The sequence below is a fragment of the Hevea brasiliensis genome, unplaced genomic scaffold (assembly GCF_030052815.1).
Source record: "Hevea brasiliensis isolate MT/VB/25A 57/8 unplaced genomic scaffold, ASM3005281v1 Scaf567, whole genome shotgun sequence".
NCBI lineage: Eukaryota > Viridiplantae > Streptophyta > Magnoliopsida > Malpighiales > Euphorbiaceae > Hevea > Hevea brasiliensis.
Window position 1 is genome coordinate 11,048 of NW_026615103.1, and position 16,074 is coordinate 27,121.

At 32.7% G+C, this 16,074-nt stretch overlaps 1 protein-coding gene across 6 annotated transcripts; it reads right to left on the reverse strand.

The window, feature by feature from the left end:
- Positions 1-1,302: 1,302 nt before the first annotated feature.
- On the reverse strand, positions 1,303-12,305 carry LOC110664446 (disease resistance protein RPV1). 6 transcript variants are annotated; one of them, XM_058142578.1, is made up of 8 exons: positions 11,699-12,305; positions 10,128-11,199; positions 9,693-9,998; positions 5,849-8,065; positions 5,339-5,511; positions 4,410-4,521; positions 2,297-2,387; positions 1,303-2,217 (listed from the first exon to the last, which is right to left on the reverse strand). In XM_058142578.1, exons 1-4 carry the CDS (start codon positions 12,181-12,183, stop codon positions 5,900-5,902), a joined length of 4,029 nt encoding a protein of 1,342 aa, XP_057998561.1. In that variant the 5' UTR covers positions 12,184-12,305; the 3' UTR covers positions 1,303-2,217; positions 2,297-2,387; positions 4,410-4,521; positions 5,339-5,511; positions 5,849-5,899. The 6 variants fall into 6 exon arrangements, with proteins under 6 accessions (XP_057998561.1, XP_057998560.1, XP_057998562.1 ...); XM_058142577.1 differs by having other exon boundaries at positions 2,297-2,472; XM_058142579.1 differs by having other exon boundaries at positions 2,297-2,485.
- Between the last annotated feature and the right edge of the window lie 3,769 nt (positions 12,306-16,074).

Sequence of the window (16,074 nt, forward strand, 5' to 3'; positions counted from 1 at the left end):
TTTGGAGATCTTTTGCATAGTTGTGAACCCAAAACTTTTAGGGCTAAAGGAACACCTTTAGCATAGTTTACCACCCTTTCTGCTAACTTCATAAACTCCTCTGGAGGATGCTCTTGTTTAAAGGCTTTCACACTCAATAATTGAAGAGCATCACGATAATTTAATCCCTCAACCTTATATATTTGATCAACTCCACCAACAAGTACTTCTTTTTTTAAAAAAATAAAGTGAATTAAAAAAATATTTTTTTTTTAAAAAAAATAAATAATAAAAAAATAGATTTTAAACAAATGATATATTTTACATGAAAGTACTATGATTTCTTAGTTACTTCTTAAAGTCTTATTAAAAGGACCTATACTCATGTCTTACAAAAGGACCTAGCTACATTCCTACTCTAATTTTTTATTTACTTCTTGATTTCTTACAAAAAGACCTGCAATCCCTTCTAATTTCTTAGTTCCTTCTTGAAGGCTAACAAAAGAACCTACACTTCCTTTTTGGAATCTTACAAATGGACTTATACTTTTGCTCTAATTTTTTTTTATTCTTTCTTGGAGCTTTACAAAAAGATCTACACTTTGCCATACTTTAATTTCTCAATTTCTTATTGGAGTTTTACGAAAGGACCCATAATCTGCTTTATTTTTTTTATTTTTTTCCTTCTTATAATCCTACAAAAAGGACCTACAACCATACTATCATTTCTTAGGTTCCTTCTTAGAGTTTTACAAAAAGACCTATATTCATACTCTAATTTCTTTACATGAGATTGCGTTATCAATGCAATTAACTATACTAATCTAGGCCTTGTACCTTCTTCAAATTTTTTTTTTCTACCTTCTTTTAAATACCAACGAGAAAAGGTATATATATATATATATATATATATATTAAACAAAAGGAAATTGCATTAAGATAAATCATCGTAAGAAATCGTGAGTGACAAGACCTCACTTCTGGAAATTAAACTAAAACAACAGTGTTCTGATTTACAAATAAGATAATTTACAATCAGTGACAATAGAATCAACAATAAGAGAGCTGCTCGGAGTGGGGAGCTTGTACCAGCAGCAAAGAATCAGACTCTTAAAATTACGTTGCGAAAGCCATTACAATTACGTGTGCCACACCATACACCTGATTATCAAATAATCAAAGCTCCTCCAATAAAATCGAAGCATCTTCCAAGGAATCTCAGCGACTGCATCCAGAGACACAAATCAAAACATATCCATATTCAACGTTAAATATCTTAAAAGTATCTAAAACAAGCTTCATGATACAAAGCGGGCAGAAAGGTGACAGGCAAGCAATATATTAGCACTTCAAAAATCTGATAATCTCAATTCTTGACCTGCTTTTGCCCATAAATATGTGCTACAAGAAACTTTACAAGAGATCCACTAAAAGGATATTTGCAATTCTGCTAGTCATTGTTGACAAGAAATACTAGCATAGTGAACTGCTTGATTTGTTTCTAATGCTAATGGTTTACGGTCAAGGCATAAGTGTACAGAGAGCAAAGGAAACGCCACAAGAGGATCATCAAATCTTAGAAACATGAACTATGCATTGACTGTTTATATTTCTTGATTGAGCATTGACCACGAGCCACATGCATCATTCCTTTTACGCAACTGCAAGTATTTAAGATGGACAAAATTTCCAGCTTGCCACTGTAATTTTCTTGAGTTGCCTTATAAGTGACAACATTAGGCTTGATTCCCTACTTAGTTATCTCATCAAATAAAGTCACAGCAGATTTCACTAATCCATTCTTGCACAGGGCATCTATAAGTGCAGTATAAGGAACAACATCAGCATTCAATCAAGGTTGAATAAGTTAATAAATAAGGTGATATGCATGCCCCCTTCATCAATCAATCTAAGAGCTTCTTGGAGAGAGAGAGCTTCAGCGATTTTCCGATCAGGTGGACCAAGAAGCTTAATTTAGCAAGCCTTCATCAGCTGTCCTCTCTAATCACAAAGAACCCAACCCGCTCAATTTTGCTATGATCCGGACGGGGAGAAGCATCTGTATTGTATTTCAAGAATCCCAAAGCAGGCTTGTGCCGTTTCAACAAATCAGCCATAGAAACTATCGAAGGGTAGTCTAAATGGGATGGATGGTCACTAACTTTGGTAGCTAACCACTGACTCAAGAAGGAGGAAGCAGAGCTTGTAATCTGATTAGAATTCCAAAGCACTTCGTTCCTGTTTTTCCAAAGAGACCAAATTAGAGTGCATCTTCTGTGAGGAAACTCAATTATAGTCACACGAATAGGCTCACAACCTGAGTTAACACAGAGTCACTACCACTGCATCTGTTGTGAGGAAACCCCATATCTCATTTGGAAGATCAGACCAGAATTGAACGTCATGAGCTACAGAATGCAATTTCACATAAAGGCCTTAATTTCAATGCCACAAGTTTCAATTTGCTGAAGAATCAGCAATACAATTCTTCTCCTGAAAACATAAACTAAGTACACTCCATCAATAAAGGAAATCATGTTAGAGATGAAACTTTAGCTTAAAAAAGTTGAATAGACATACACATATTTCATGATCCATGCAAGAAATTGAATATAAATGCGAATAAAAAGGATTTCATGAACTCCTTTATTCTCCTATACCATTCCATGAACTCCATACCATCCATATCCATGTGAAGATTATTTGTCAATAAGTTTTAATGTCTATAAATTATTTTTAGGACTATAAGGAGCAGTGATATTGAAATTGTTTTAAGGACCTCAATCAAGCCAAAAGGAAAGAAAAAACAAACAAACAAACAAACAACACCACTGAAGGGAAGCATAGGGAAAAAAGGGACAACAATGATGGTGAGCATTAGTGATCAGCAAAAGCAGAACCTGAGATTTGGCGAATGATTGCATGGTTTTGCAACTGACAGCGGGAATTACACGACTGAATTATTTATTAAAATTTGTCATTCATCCTTATGTTAAAACCAGCTTTCTCCATCCCATATGTCAATTATTCAACAAATTCTGGAATAAATCACTTCACAATTAGGACAAATAGAACACAAATTTAGCAATCAAATAAATTGGTTTACTAATTAAGAAGTTGATGATTTTAGCTTTATAAACAGAGTGATTCATAATCCCACTGAATTAATGCACCAAATAAAAAATCATGGCTAGAGGGTATGATTAAAATGGATTTGGCCAAGAGCACTAAAATATAATAATCAGAGATTGGTCCTCAAAGAGTCCAACAAAAATCAAATAGAAGTAAAAAAAAAAAGCAATATGAATTTTTTTTTCTTTCTTTTTTTGTGGATCCTTACCCTAAATAAAGCAAAGATCTTAAAAGAAGGCACACACTCCCTTCAAAGTTGGTTTTGATGAAAGAAAGAGCTACATAAAATCAGTTAACAGCTGCCTAAAGGAAGGTTTATAATTCAATAGCTAGCAAAAGGTTTGGAATCTTCATCAAAGAAAAAAAAAAAAAAAGAAATCATCAAATACAAAACAAAGATTTTTTATTTGTTTTTTCTTTAACTAGCATACAAAGCAAAGGACTAGATTTTTGTTTCTAAGGTAACACAAACCCAAGAGCTGCTTCTACTTTGCAGTTCATTCTTTCCCCACTTACCAACTTAATCTCAGAAAGAGTGTTAGAAAATTTTCATGGTCCTACGAACTTAACTAGCATAACCATCAAGAGCAAAATCACGAAGCACTATGTTGAAACTTACTAGAGGAGGTAACAACCTTAACAAGTGTCAAAATGGGTTTGTGAGTTTATTTTTCCTCTTCATTTTCAGCCACCCAAAATTTTCCACAAAAGAGGGTGAAGCATAATAAACATACATTAAACATTCTCTAATGGTAAAAAGAGATCTACATGATAAACAATAACATGGACAAACATAGAAAGAAACATCACAGCACAGGCACGTACACCAATTTAAATACTATATATGCATAGGAAGAGCAAGGAAGAACAGAGTCAAGGAATCAACTCTACGTATAAAACTCCTTTCTTCCAAATGCGTAATATTATGACTATGGACAGTTGGACAATAATTGAGGTGTTATTGGTGCCAGCTACAAATTTTAAAAAATTTATAATTGTAGACAAATTGCCTGGAAAGAGATCATGTAATTTTCTCTCAAAGAGGTGAAGGAACAAAAAGAAAAAAGGTCAAAGAAAAAGTAGAGGGTGAACCAAAAGAAGAAAGTAACGTTGACATATGGGTTCAATCATACACAACATAGCAAATGTTCAGCATAACATATTATGCAGATTTTAAATAATAGAATCAAGATTCAAATACCTAAGTTTCTGCAACTAGCGATTCAAACTTCTTTTGAGAAGCAAATTTTACAAATAAGGAATAGATTGTGCAGCATTAGATCATAAAAGCAACTCACCTGAAATGGAAAACTTATAGTCGCTAATTTAGTTTGTGCAAGAGAGGAAGAAATTGGAGGCTACAAAAACCGTAGAGCTTCTGAATCATTGAGTGGAGAAGAGAAATGAAAGCTGAGAGTCAAAAAAATGTGGTATAAGAGAAGCAGTTCTTGAGAAAAGAAAAACGAAAAGGAAAAATAAATCACAAGCAGTAGAAATTGTTAATTAGTATCTTGGGATTTCTTTTACTGGAGGATGAAGAGACTGGTTCATATAGAATTCCAAATAAAATCTATTACAAAGCAGCAAATGAGTTTTCATTGCAAGTGTGGGATAAACTGAGAAACACAGTTCCCATTGTCTCTGAGAAAGAATTAATGAATTACAAATAGAAGTGATGTGATTTCTATATCAATATATGCATCTTTACCACTTTATGTGACATGCAAAATATTTCTACTCATAAGATTACTATGTGTTCGTAATTTCACCAAAGGGACATGTAATCATAATTTTGGAAATCTAAGTCAATATAATCAAAGACAGAATAAGAAATAAATTCACATTTTACAAAACTACTTTACAGACCAAGAAAATTAATTGAACTAAAATTACTCTCTGAAAGAAAAAGGAACCGGACAAACCAAAATTCGGAATTATCTTCTTTTGAAAAATAAAATCGAACCAAAGTAAAGAACTAATTGAATTGAATTAAACCGAAATAATTGGTTTTATTCATTTCAATCCATTGGTTCTTCAAATCTCAATAACCAAAACAAAACAAATCCGATATTACAGATCACAAGAGTCGAAACAAACCAAAAATAAATCTTTAGATTTCAAAGCAAATCCAACACTACAGATCAGAATAAATTATTTATATCATCCAAAAATAACAAAATCACAAGAGAGAGAAGGGTTGGTATCAGAAACGACTCTGGAAACGTACTGGCGAGATGGAGAAGGCCGAGGTTGGCGTAGAGTGAGTCTGGAAGACGCCACTGAAGTCGCGACAGATGGGCTCGTGAGACTCGCCAGATCAGAAAGTTGATGCCCAAAACAAATGAGACTCGACAGATCAGATAGTTGATGCCCAGATTTGGAAGACGTCGATGCAGCTTGCTGGTGGTGATAGGGACAAAAGAGCCAAGATCAGAGAAAAAGAAAGTAAAAGAAGAAGAAATAGAATGCGAATTAGAGATGTATGCGAAGCTTTCAGTTTTTTAATTTAATAATATAACCAAATCAAAATACCGAAATTTTTTTTAATTTTAATTAAAACTGAAAAAATAGAATAAAATCAATTTGGTTTAATTTTTTATTTAAACCGAAGAATCTCATTCAAATTTCAAATCATCATTAATAGCATTTTAATTAGATTAGATATGTAAGAGTTTGAATGCCAAAACATTGTCATATATCAAAAGAATGTAAAAATACAAAAATGGAGGTGACTTACAGGGAAATATAGCCGCAAACCCTAGTTATCCACAATTAGTAGGGACGGATTTCAAAGAAATTTGTAGAATTTGGGAGCAAATTCACATGAAGAACTTGAAGGAACCATAGTAGCGTCGTAGTTAATCCCATCCTGAGCATTTGAAAAGTAATCTTCCATAGAGGACTTTTGCCTCAATCTTTTACTGTGTGTTTCCACCTCCTGGTTGCCATTGATATTACTGGAGTAGAAGTCTTTCCTGCTTCTCTTATTGTTGGCATTTGTTGTTTCTTTGAATTGCTCCAGAAATTTGGCTTCTCTGCATTTGTAAGGACTGCATTTGTTTAGCTCAACCTTGTCATATAACAAGTGGAACCCAAACCTTTTCACTTCCCACTTTGTCATATAGTTGGAGTACATATTCTCAGGGTAGAGGTGGAATGATGCCTTGTTCTCCATGTCACAATTTTGTTTGAGCCAATCTAAACAAGAAATGTCATGACCATCGTACCAAAAGAACAAATGATCTGATTCTATGGTATTTTCCAAACAGAAATATTCACTTGTAAAATTGGCCTCTTTGTAGCCATTATTGTTTTTGAAACTGGTTCGACATCTTAAGGGTCCATCCTCATGAAAAACAGGAGCCTTGAATTCTATAATAGCACAAAAAACAAAACCCAGGAAAATATTATTGAAGCAACCAGGAGGGAATGAAGTTGCTATTGAATTTCCTGGGCCTTCACAGCTCAACCAATCAGGAATTTTGCTTCCAGGTAAACCAACAAAAAAATGAGGATAAAATGTTCCATAACTTCTAGCAATGGCTAATTCTTTAATTCTCCGGATAGCATCTGCCATAATTGTGCCACGTGCATTTTGGTCCAAATTTAAGCTATTACAAAAATTCAAACCATAACCATAGTCCCTGCATCCTTCACGATATTTTATTGGTGCAATATATGAAATTGATACTGACTTTTGGAGTCTGTTGCAGTTTTGTAAACTCAGTCGTCTTAATGATGACAAAGAGGCAGTGTCAGGGGGAATTTCTAACAGTGCAGTGCCATTTAGAAATAGCTTTTGTAAAGAGCATAAGCCATATAAAGGAGGCAATTTCTCAAGATTTGAACAGCCACTGAGATCTAACCTCTGAAGGCCTTTCAATTCAAAAATGCTATTTGGTAGACTCTTTAGCCTTTCACATCTCATCAAATACAACTTAGTATGTGAAGAGCCAAAACCAATTGATGACGGCAATTCTTCTATTGGAGTATCATTTAGAAACAATACTCCCAATGATGATAAAGAGAAAATGTCAGGGGGAATTTCTACGAGTGCAGTGCCATCTAGATATAGATCTCGTAAAGAGAATAAACCATATAAAGGAGGCAATTTCTCTAGATTTGAGCAGCCACTGAGATATAGAGTCTCAAGACATTTCAATTCACAAATGCTGTTTGGGAGATTCTTAAGCTTTTTACATCTCTTCAAATTCAAACTAACAAGTGAAGACAGACATCCAATTGATGACGGCAATTCTTCCATTGGAGTATCACTTAGAGACAGTAATTCTAATGATGACAAAGAAACAATGTCAGGGGGAATTTCTACAAGTGCAGTGCCATCTAGAAATAGCTTCTTTAAGGAGCATAAACCATATAAAGGAGGCAATTTCTCAAGATATGAACAGCCATGAAGATGCAGAATCTCAAGGTGTTTCAATTCACAAGTGCTATTTGGGAGACTGTTGAGCATTTTACATCCTCTCAAATCTAATTCAACAATACCATTTTTTGATGAGGGCAATACTTCTGAACTTTCCATAATCTGCGGAGACATGATGAGATTTGGGCAGAAACTGATATCAAGTCTTATAAAAGTATTGCAATATATAATTCTTGGAAGACTTCTAAGATTTTTGCAATGGGCGATATCTAAGACCAAAAGATTGTCAAGAAATTGGATAGATGACGGAGACCACTCTTCCACTCCAGAATTAGCGAGTTCTAAATATTTTATGCCTCTCGGCATTTGTGGAAGACTTCTCAACTTTTTGCAATAAGTTAGATCAAGAGAATCGAGTCTTTTCAAGCACTGAATGGATGATGGAATCTCAATCAAACTCTCACAACCATCAAAAATTATCTTTTCCAGGTTTGTCATCATAGAAAAATCAGGGACTATTTTCAGATGCTTTGAGCAAGTAAGATCAAGAGATTTTAAATTTGGCAAACACTGCATAACACAAATACACAAAATAATTTTTAACTATAAATTCTCAGAAAGCCTGTATATAGACAGTCAGTGGCAAGCAAGGAGGGGCAGCTCATAATTTTTTTATCATTCATAATAACATAAAAATATTATGTCATTTTTTCCTATCCATTTTTCATATTTTTCATAATTTTAATCTGCACTTTTGAAGTAAAATTTATCTATAGTTAAAATAAAAATTTTAATTAAGTAAATAAAAAGCCTAACTATATTTTAACTAGTATATTTTTTTAGCTACAAATATTTACATTTATTATAAGAAATAAAATAATCAATTTACAAAAATGTAATGAAATTATTTATTTCTATTATATTTTAACTTGTATTTTTTTTTAGCCACAAATATTTCCATTCTATCTAAGTCTTCCAGGTTTGTCATCATAGAAAAATCAGGGAGTATTTTCAGCTGCTCTGAAAAACTAAGATGAAGTGATTTAACTTTGGCAAACACTGAATAACACAAATACAGAAAATATTTTTTAACTATAAATGCTCGCAAAGCCCATATATAGACACTCAGTGGCATGCAAGGAGGGGTAGCTCATAATTTTTATATCATTCAAAATAAAATAAAAATATTATATCATTCATTCCTATCCGTTTATTATATTTTTCATAATTTTATTCTGTACTTTTGAAGTAAAATTTATCTTTTAATTAAGAAAATAAAAAGCCTTAAGAAATAAATAATCAATTTACAAAAACGTAATGAAATTATTTATTTTTATTATAATTTTTAGTCTATATAGATGGCAACTCAACTCAACTAAGCCTTTATCTCAAAAATTTTAGTCAATATAGGTGGCAACAATACATTAATTTAATGTTAGAAAACATTTTGATATTTGTAAATGAATTTTTTCTTGAAAATTTCTCTAAATAAAAAAAAAAGTGTTATATTTAAAAGTTCAGTAATTATTATTATTATTATTATTATTATTATTATTATTATTATTATTATTAAAGATAAATATGTTCTTTTATATTTTTCAATTAAATATTAGAATTAAATTATATTAATTATTTTATATAAATATATTTTCCTTTAAAGTCTAAATCCAACGCTGTGGTATATATACTAGATTTTGCATTAGATTAGATTTGTAGTAGAGAAACTTTTTAATACCTACATTAAATAACTAGCCCTTCTAAACCATATGATATGATCAGCCTTTTACTGAAAAAAAAAAGAAAAAAGAAATTATATTAACTACATATGATATGTATATGCAAATGAAAGACAAATAGGAGTTTGATATGGAAAAATGATTAACAAAAGTATTTTTATTGTTTCTCATATAGAATTTCTTAACAAAAATTTTACTCAATAATATAGAATTATGACTATAATACAGTTAATCCTAAGATTTTCTATTCAATAAATTCAGTAAGTTTCTATTCAATAAATTCAGTAAGTTATTTACAAAATGAGAATTACTTAAAATATCTTGAAATTTTTAGATTGGTGAACTCTAAAATTGTTTTTTTTTTTCTTTAATTTAGGAGCTTAACAATAAAATTTTTAATTGATGAAATTATAAAGGAAAAAAAAAATAAAAACAAAGACAGATATATATGTAAAGCTTACCTTAACTCCATTCCAGAGCTTTTCAACTTTGCTATTTCGCACGTTGAGGTGGACAAGGTTTTCCATGGAAAAATTTAATGGCAAAGACTTGAAAGGGTATTCTTCCCAATGAAATAAACTCAACGTGTTAGGAAGACTTTCTAGATAATTTGATTCAACTATCAAGCCAGTACCTTCCTTCTTTAACCAGGGAGTCCAGTAAAATTTGAGCAATCTCAAGTTGGGTATTCGTGAGAAGACAGCACTATTCAAATATACCCTTTCAATTTCAGACATGTCCAAAGATAGGCCTTCAACTTTCTTTGCCTAACAATCAACAATATCAATATTTTGTAAAATTTTCTTTTAAATGATATCATATTATTTTATAGGATTAATAAATTTTCTTGTATAAGAAAAAAAAAAAAAGAAAAGAAAACTCCTTGTCCGACTTACCTTAATATTAGTTGTGGCCAACATACGACAAATGTCATTAGAATTGCATAATATGATACCCTTCCGCCGAGCAATGTCTTGACCCATCTCCACTATCAAATCGTGCATCTTTAACATGTTATTCACAACAGTTACGAGACACTTATCCACAAGACGAATTATTCCCCAACGTGTAGGAAAATCACAACCATTTAGTATATCTTCTACCCAGCTTTTGCAATCTCCGTTGAAGAAACAAGCAATATATAAAAATATTTTCTTTTCCATTTCATCTAAATCATTATAACTTATTTCTAAGACTTTCATAATATTGCAGTCAGGAAATCTCTTCAATTTATTCAATTCACTTTCCCATTCTTCAGGAGTCTTATTGCACAAATGGGAACCCAAAACTTCGAGAGCTAATGGAACACCTTTACAATAAGCTTGCACGCTTTTGGACAACTCTATATATTCCATCGGAGGATCCTTTTGTTTGAAGGCTTTCATACTTAACAACTGAAAAGCATCACTACAATCCAATCCCTTAACCTCATAGATTTTGTCAACACTGCTAAGAACTTGTTTGTCTCTGCTTGTTATTATGACTCTACTTCCTGAACCAAACCAACCATGATCTCCAGCCAAAGCCTTTAATTGCTTTGAATCGTTGACATCATCAAGAACAATGAAAATCTTCTTTCTTCTCAATGTATCCAAAACAATAGTGGGAAGTACATGGGGCGTTTGTATGCTCAAATGTTCATCCCCTACAAGTTTGGAAAAAAGATTTTGTCGTAAATGCAGTAATCCATGCTTTTCTGTACTTTCCCTAACGTTGTTCAGAAAGTAACAAGCATCAAATTCATCAGAGATTTGACCGAAAAGCGCTTCAGCAATGGTTGTCTTTCCTATGCCGCCTATTCCCCAAATTCCAATAAAACGAACATCTGCCATCTCAATACATAGGAATGACAGAATTTCGTTGAGGTGTGCATCAATCCCAACTAAATCATCACAAGCACTAAAGGAGACGGGATATAGTTTCTTCATGATATGTTTGACAACTTTGTCAATTAATTCCGATTCATGCCTAGCAAAACATGATAAAAAAAGCTAAGTAATAATGAATCAGAGATACAAACAAACTTAAAACTTTAAAGGCATTTGAATCCTGATTTAATTTCAGTGCTCAAAATTTGGTTCGAGAACATCTTTATTATAAATAAAAAAAGAAATTTTATATATCAATTGAAATATAAATCAAGATTTATACGTATTTTAGCCAATATATCTATCTAAAGGACCCACAATACTACATTTTCGTATAAATAAGGTACCTTGCACATTATTAACCAAAGGCATACTTGTTATGAGGAGTTTAAAATCATATTGGTCATTGAATCGATTTACTAACTATTTCGATTTGAAAGGTTAAAGCAATTTGACTAAGTAAAAAGAATGGTTAAAAATAATTTAAAATTCGAAAATTTTTATTTTTCTTGTGGTAATTAAAAATAAATAAAAGAAAAAAACCGAATTAGATCAAACCAGTTGCCTGGTTAGTTGGGTCTAATTCTGAAAATAATAACCTGTAGATGCTGGAATCCCATCCAGACAGATTGGCTACTTCCGTCAAAGCAGTGCTCCACTTCTCCACAATGTCTAAGCTTTGCTTAAATTTTTCTTTAACTTTTCCAAATGCTTCTCCAAATTTCCCAGTCTGTTTTCTAACATCAGAAGGATCTACATGATAGAAAATGGGTAAAATCTTTCGCCCTATTTCTTTCTGGCAGTCAACGATCTTCACCAGTTCATCTAGGCACCACCGAGAGGATGCATAATTTTCTGAGAAAATTACTACTGAAATCATGGATTCTTCAATCGCCTTCAAAAGCGTTGGCGAGATCCCTTCTCCTCTCTCAAGATCATCGTCTATGAAAGTTGGGATACTTTTCCGACATAAAGCAGAATAAAGATGACTAGTAAAAGTTGGACGAGTATCAATACCTCTAAAACTAAGGAAAACATCGTAGGTAGTTTTAGAGGAGAAGGCTAAAGATGAAGTAGAAGCCATATATGACAAGCAGGGTTTTGTTTGGTAGAAAAGAAAATAGAGGAATTGCAGAGAAAGATGGAAGAATGGTGAAGCTGGGAACTATTTATAGGTGATCTGAATCCCCTTTTATTTTTTGATACTAATTGGACATCACGCGAAAATGAATTATTAACCATTATTTTTTTTAATAATTGCGTTTTTACATTTTAAGAATTTAATCTGGATTTTATTAGGAAGTTCGAACTTGGAGTATTATCCAAAGTGAACTATATTTTGACAACTAAACTAAACTTGCGCCGATATTAATCAATTTATTTTAATGATATAAAATTATTATATATAAAAGTTTTCTTGATATAAGAAAAATAAAAAATTAATATAAGAATTTATTATTATTTAAAATTGTTTAGTTTAATTGGCTAGATTGATTTCTTATTTAAAACTAAATTTTATTTTACTATAGAATATAATTTTATAATTTTTTTTTCTTTTTCTAGACATGATATGAATGAGACGGAAAAAAGACTATTAAATACTTATCTAACTCGGCTAATAAGTTTTAATTTAATAAAATTAAAAGTAAATCCTCAAAATATTAATTGAAACCAAAACTAAATATTCAAATTATAATTGATATTTATAATTAATTGACATATCATATATGAATATATGTTTTATTTTGTAACAACCTAATTTTTCTAATAAATATATTTTATTTTTCTTTTGTTGACCTGATAATATATTGATATTTTATTCATGAATTTAAATTAATATTTTCACAATGGTAACTTTGTTAAATGGGTATCATTTTGTTTTTCATATATTATTATTATTATTATTGTTGTTGTTGTTGTTGTTGTTGTTGTTTTAAATTGAAAGCAAAAATTTCAAAGAATTAAAAAATTTGGACTTAAGTGAATAATTCATGAAACTTTAGGGACTAGCTATGTAATTAAAAGATAAAAAAAAAACCCAAAAATGCTGCGCACACCCCCCCCCCCCCAAGCTCTCCTTCTCTTTCTCCCCGACTCTCTCTCCTCCCTCTCGTTTTTCTCCTTACCGATGAGAGACCCCTTGCCGGCGACCACTCCAGTGTCGACCAGTCCACCTCCAGTAGCCACGGACTCCGGCCAAAGCTCCTCTAGCCGCCAGAATGAAGAGAGAAAGGGAGGAACCCATGCGATGGGGAGAGGACCATCCAAGGCCGTTTTGTATTAACCCGTGCGACCGTAGCATTAATCCTGTCAGAAACTACATGAATTTAAGTTTTGTATTAACAAATGAAAATTTTTTATGAGTTTTAAATAGTTTGTAAATGATGTAACAGGGTTTAGTTGGGCTCTCCTAATTTTAGTTTCTGATAATTACTGGATTAAGTTGGCCCGAAATAAAATTATAACAGTTTAATTTAAATTATTTTATATGCATATTGAGCCTAAATTGTGGGCCTGGTCATGGGTTTGAGAACATTAAGGCTTACTACGGGCCTCGGGGGCTTTATACAAGCCCAAGTCCTAGTGCCGGTCCGGCCCATAGGTTGGGTCGTGACAAAGTTGGTATCAGAGCTTAAGCTTTAGATTCATGGGAAAGTGTGCACCTAGAGTTGTCACATACGGAGTATAGGATTCTGTTTCGTCTTTTTTTCTATAATTCTTCGTTTCTAGATTCTGCGTTATTCCTCGGTTAATATAAGAGTGCTTCAATTTAGCACCTCAGTTTTGTGAAGTACATAGAAGTGTGAAATAGAGTTAGCAGACATGTTGAGGTCTGCCATGGAAATACGTTCTCCAAGAAACACTATATTTCTATCAGTATGGATCTAAGTGTTATGCCTATCTCGTGCTAGGCACGAGTACATAAAGGTGAGTTTTGATAGTATAATTGCACTAGATGAGGGTGAGGATACCACCGCTGGCAATCGTCAGTGGATGACCCAGTCAGAGTAAGTTTATGATAATAGTAGATTCAAGAGAGATAAGAGATTAAGAGGTCTAGTCTGTCAGGACGTATCGTAGTAACTATACAATATTCTCAATGTCTGCTCTATAAGCTGTAGATTACAATACCGACATGAGATTATTATGTAGAGCTGTGTGCATCCCCATAGTGCTCCATAATGAGGGTGTTTGCAGATGGCCTCTGTTTTGGTACAATTATGCCAGAACAGAGTTCTATATCTGTAGAGGAATTGGGAACCCCTGGTTAGGGATCTAAAGCTAGAATATCGAAAAGTCATAGTTAGGTGGTAACCAAGTTATAACCAGAGTCAGTAACTTGGTTACCCTAGCATGAGCTTGAGTTACATCAAGAGTTGCCATCAGACTAGATGTTGCGGATTAGTTGCAAAGTAAAGGTGACATCTATAGAGAGACCATTTGGTCTTCGGTATGGAATTTTGGATAGTTTTTGCAATACGACAGATATTTTACTTAGAGCTTAGTGAGAATAGTATACCTTGTGTGTATCAGCAAGGTGTAAAGTATAACCCTACTACCTAGGGAAGGTCGAAACTATGAATTGATGATTTACAGAGCTATGATATGATAAGAGAGTCATTAATTTGACATGGTTTTGGCAAGGTGGTAAATGTAGTACCTTTATTGCAGTAAGTTAGGGTATAGTCCTATCTTTTCAAAAGGGATCGAAGGTTATTACTGATAATGATGACTTATAGAGTAGTGTCCCATATGGGATTTTAACGTGAGATAGAGAGTTGTTAGCTCAGGTGTTCTGGAGAGGGTACAAGTTCCATGTAGGAATTATAAGATGCAAGATCAAGATATATGTAAGCCTTTAAATTGAATGACGGGTTTGGATACCTAGTATTTTAAGTTTTAGCTAATTAAATGGATATGAAAAATTAAAGTTGCTATAGATCCCCTCCCTAAGGTAGTAAGGGGTAGTATGTAGTCCAAAAGGGTAAGAATAGAGATCACGCAGGAGAAGTATGACTGCTATTCCCTAAGTTTATCCTTAGCTTCTTAATGCTTAAGACTAAAGTATACTCCAAATAAAGTAAAAGAAAAAGGACAAAAGTTAGCATCGATAAATCATAGAATATGTATGTATGTAGATATATATATATATATAGATGGAGTGCGGTTCAAATGTAGTAGGAGAGATAGCCTTAATGGAAGTAGGAGTCTAGCTAGGGCAGTTATAGGATCAATTATGAGTAACATTGAGGTATAGATGATGTGGTAGGGATAGTGGAAAGGTATAAGTTTCTGATATGACAATCAGGTTTAAAAAGAAAATAGAGCTAAAGGATGGAAGAGTGAAAGTTCAGATTTTGATAAGATAAAAGGAGTTGGCTAAAGAATAAACTGGAAAAACAGATTAGGATAAGATTAGGAAGAATAGAGCCAAAATACCGAGGAAGTGAATGTGGTTCTCGGAAGGGTAAACGAGATAAACCAAAAAAAAAAAAAAGGATAGAGAGCGTAAAAAAGGATGGCATTAGGAAGAACATTGTTAAGTTATGGAACCCAGAAGGAGCAGATCATAATTGATGTAGTGTTAGGAGCCTGAGCCTAGAGCTTAGAGTTACAGGATCTGGATTAGACCTTATCTTTTTTCTACCCCTAAGGTAGGATAATGGGGCAATGACATAAGAACCCTTTTGGTTGTTAATAGTATAATAGAAATTAGGTGAGGTGTGCGACCAAAGTAGGTAGTAACTGTTAAGCGTACTGTGGTAACTTGAATTGTATTGTCAGATAAAGAAGCAAGATCAGTAGGAGTAAGTTGGATAAAAGTCAACATAAGAGATATAAATATGCAAGATGAGGGATAATGTCACAGAGGCTTGATATTAAAATTTAGAGTGGTGAGACCTAGAGTCAAAAATTGCAGTTGGACATATATTTTCAGTGTGATCGATAGAATAATTATGTAAAAAAAAAGAAT

Excerpts from the sequence above, each read along its gene's own strand:
- LOC110664446 (XM_058142582.1), bottom strand. The coding sequence starts at position 12,183 with ATGGCTTCTACTTCATCTTTAGCCTTCTCCTCTAAAACTACCTACGAT. Across the intron at positions 11,200-11,698 it reads TGGGATTCCAGCATCTACAG|GCATGAATCGGAATTAATTG; the intron begins GTTATTATTTTC and ends ATGTTTTGCTAG. Across the intron at positions 8,066-9,692 it reads AGCTCTGGAATGGAGTTAAG|TGTTTGCCAAATTTAAAATC; the intron begins GTAAGCTTTACA and ends TGTGTTATGCAG.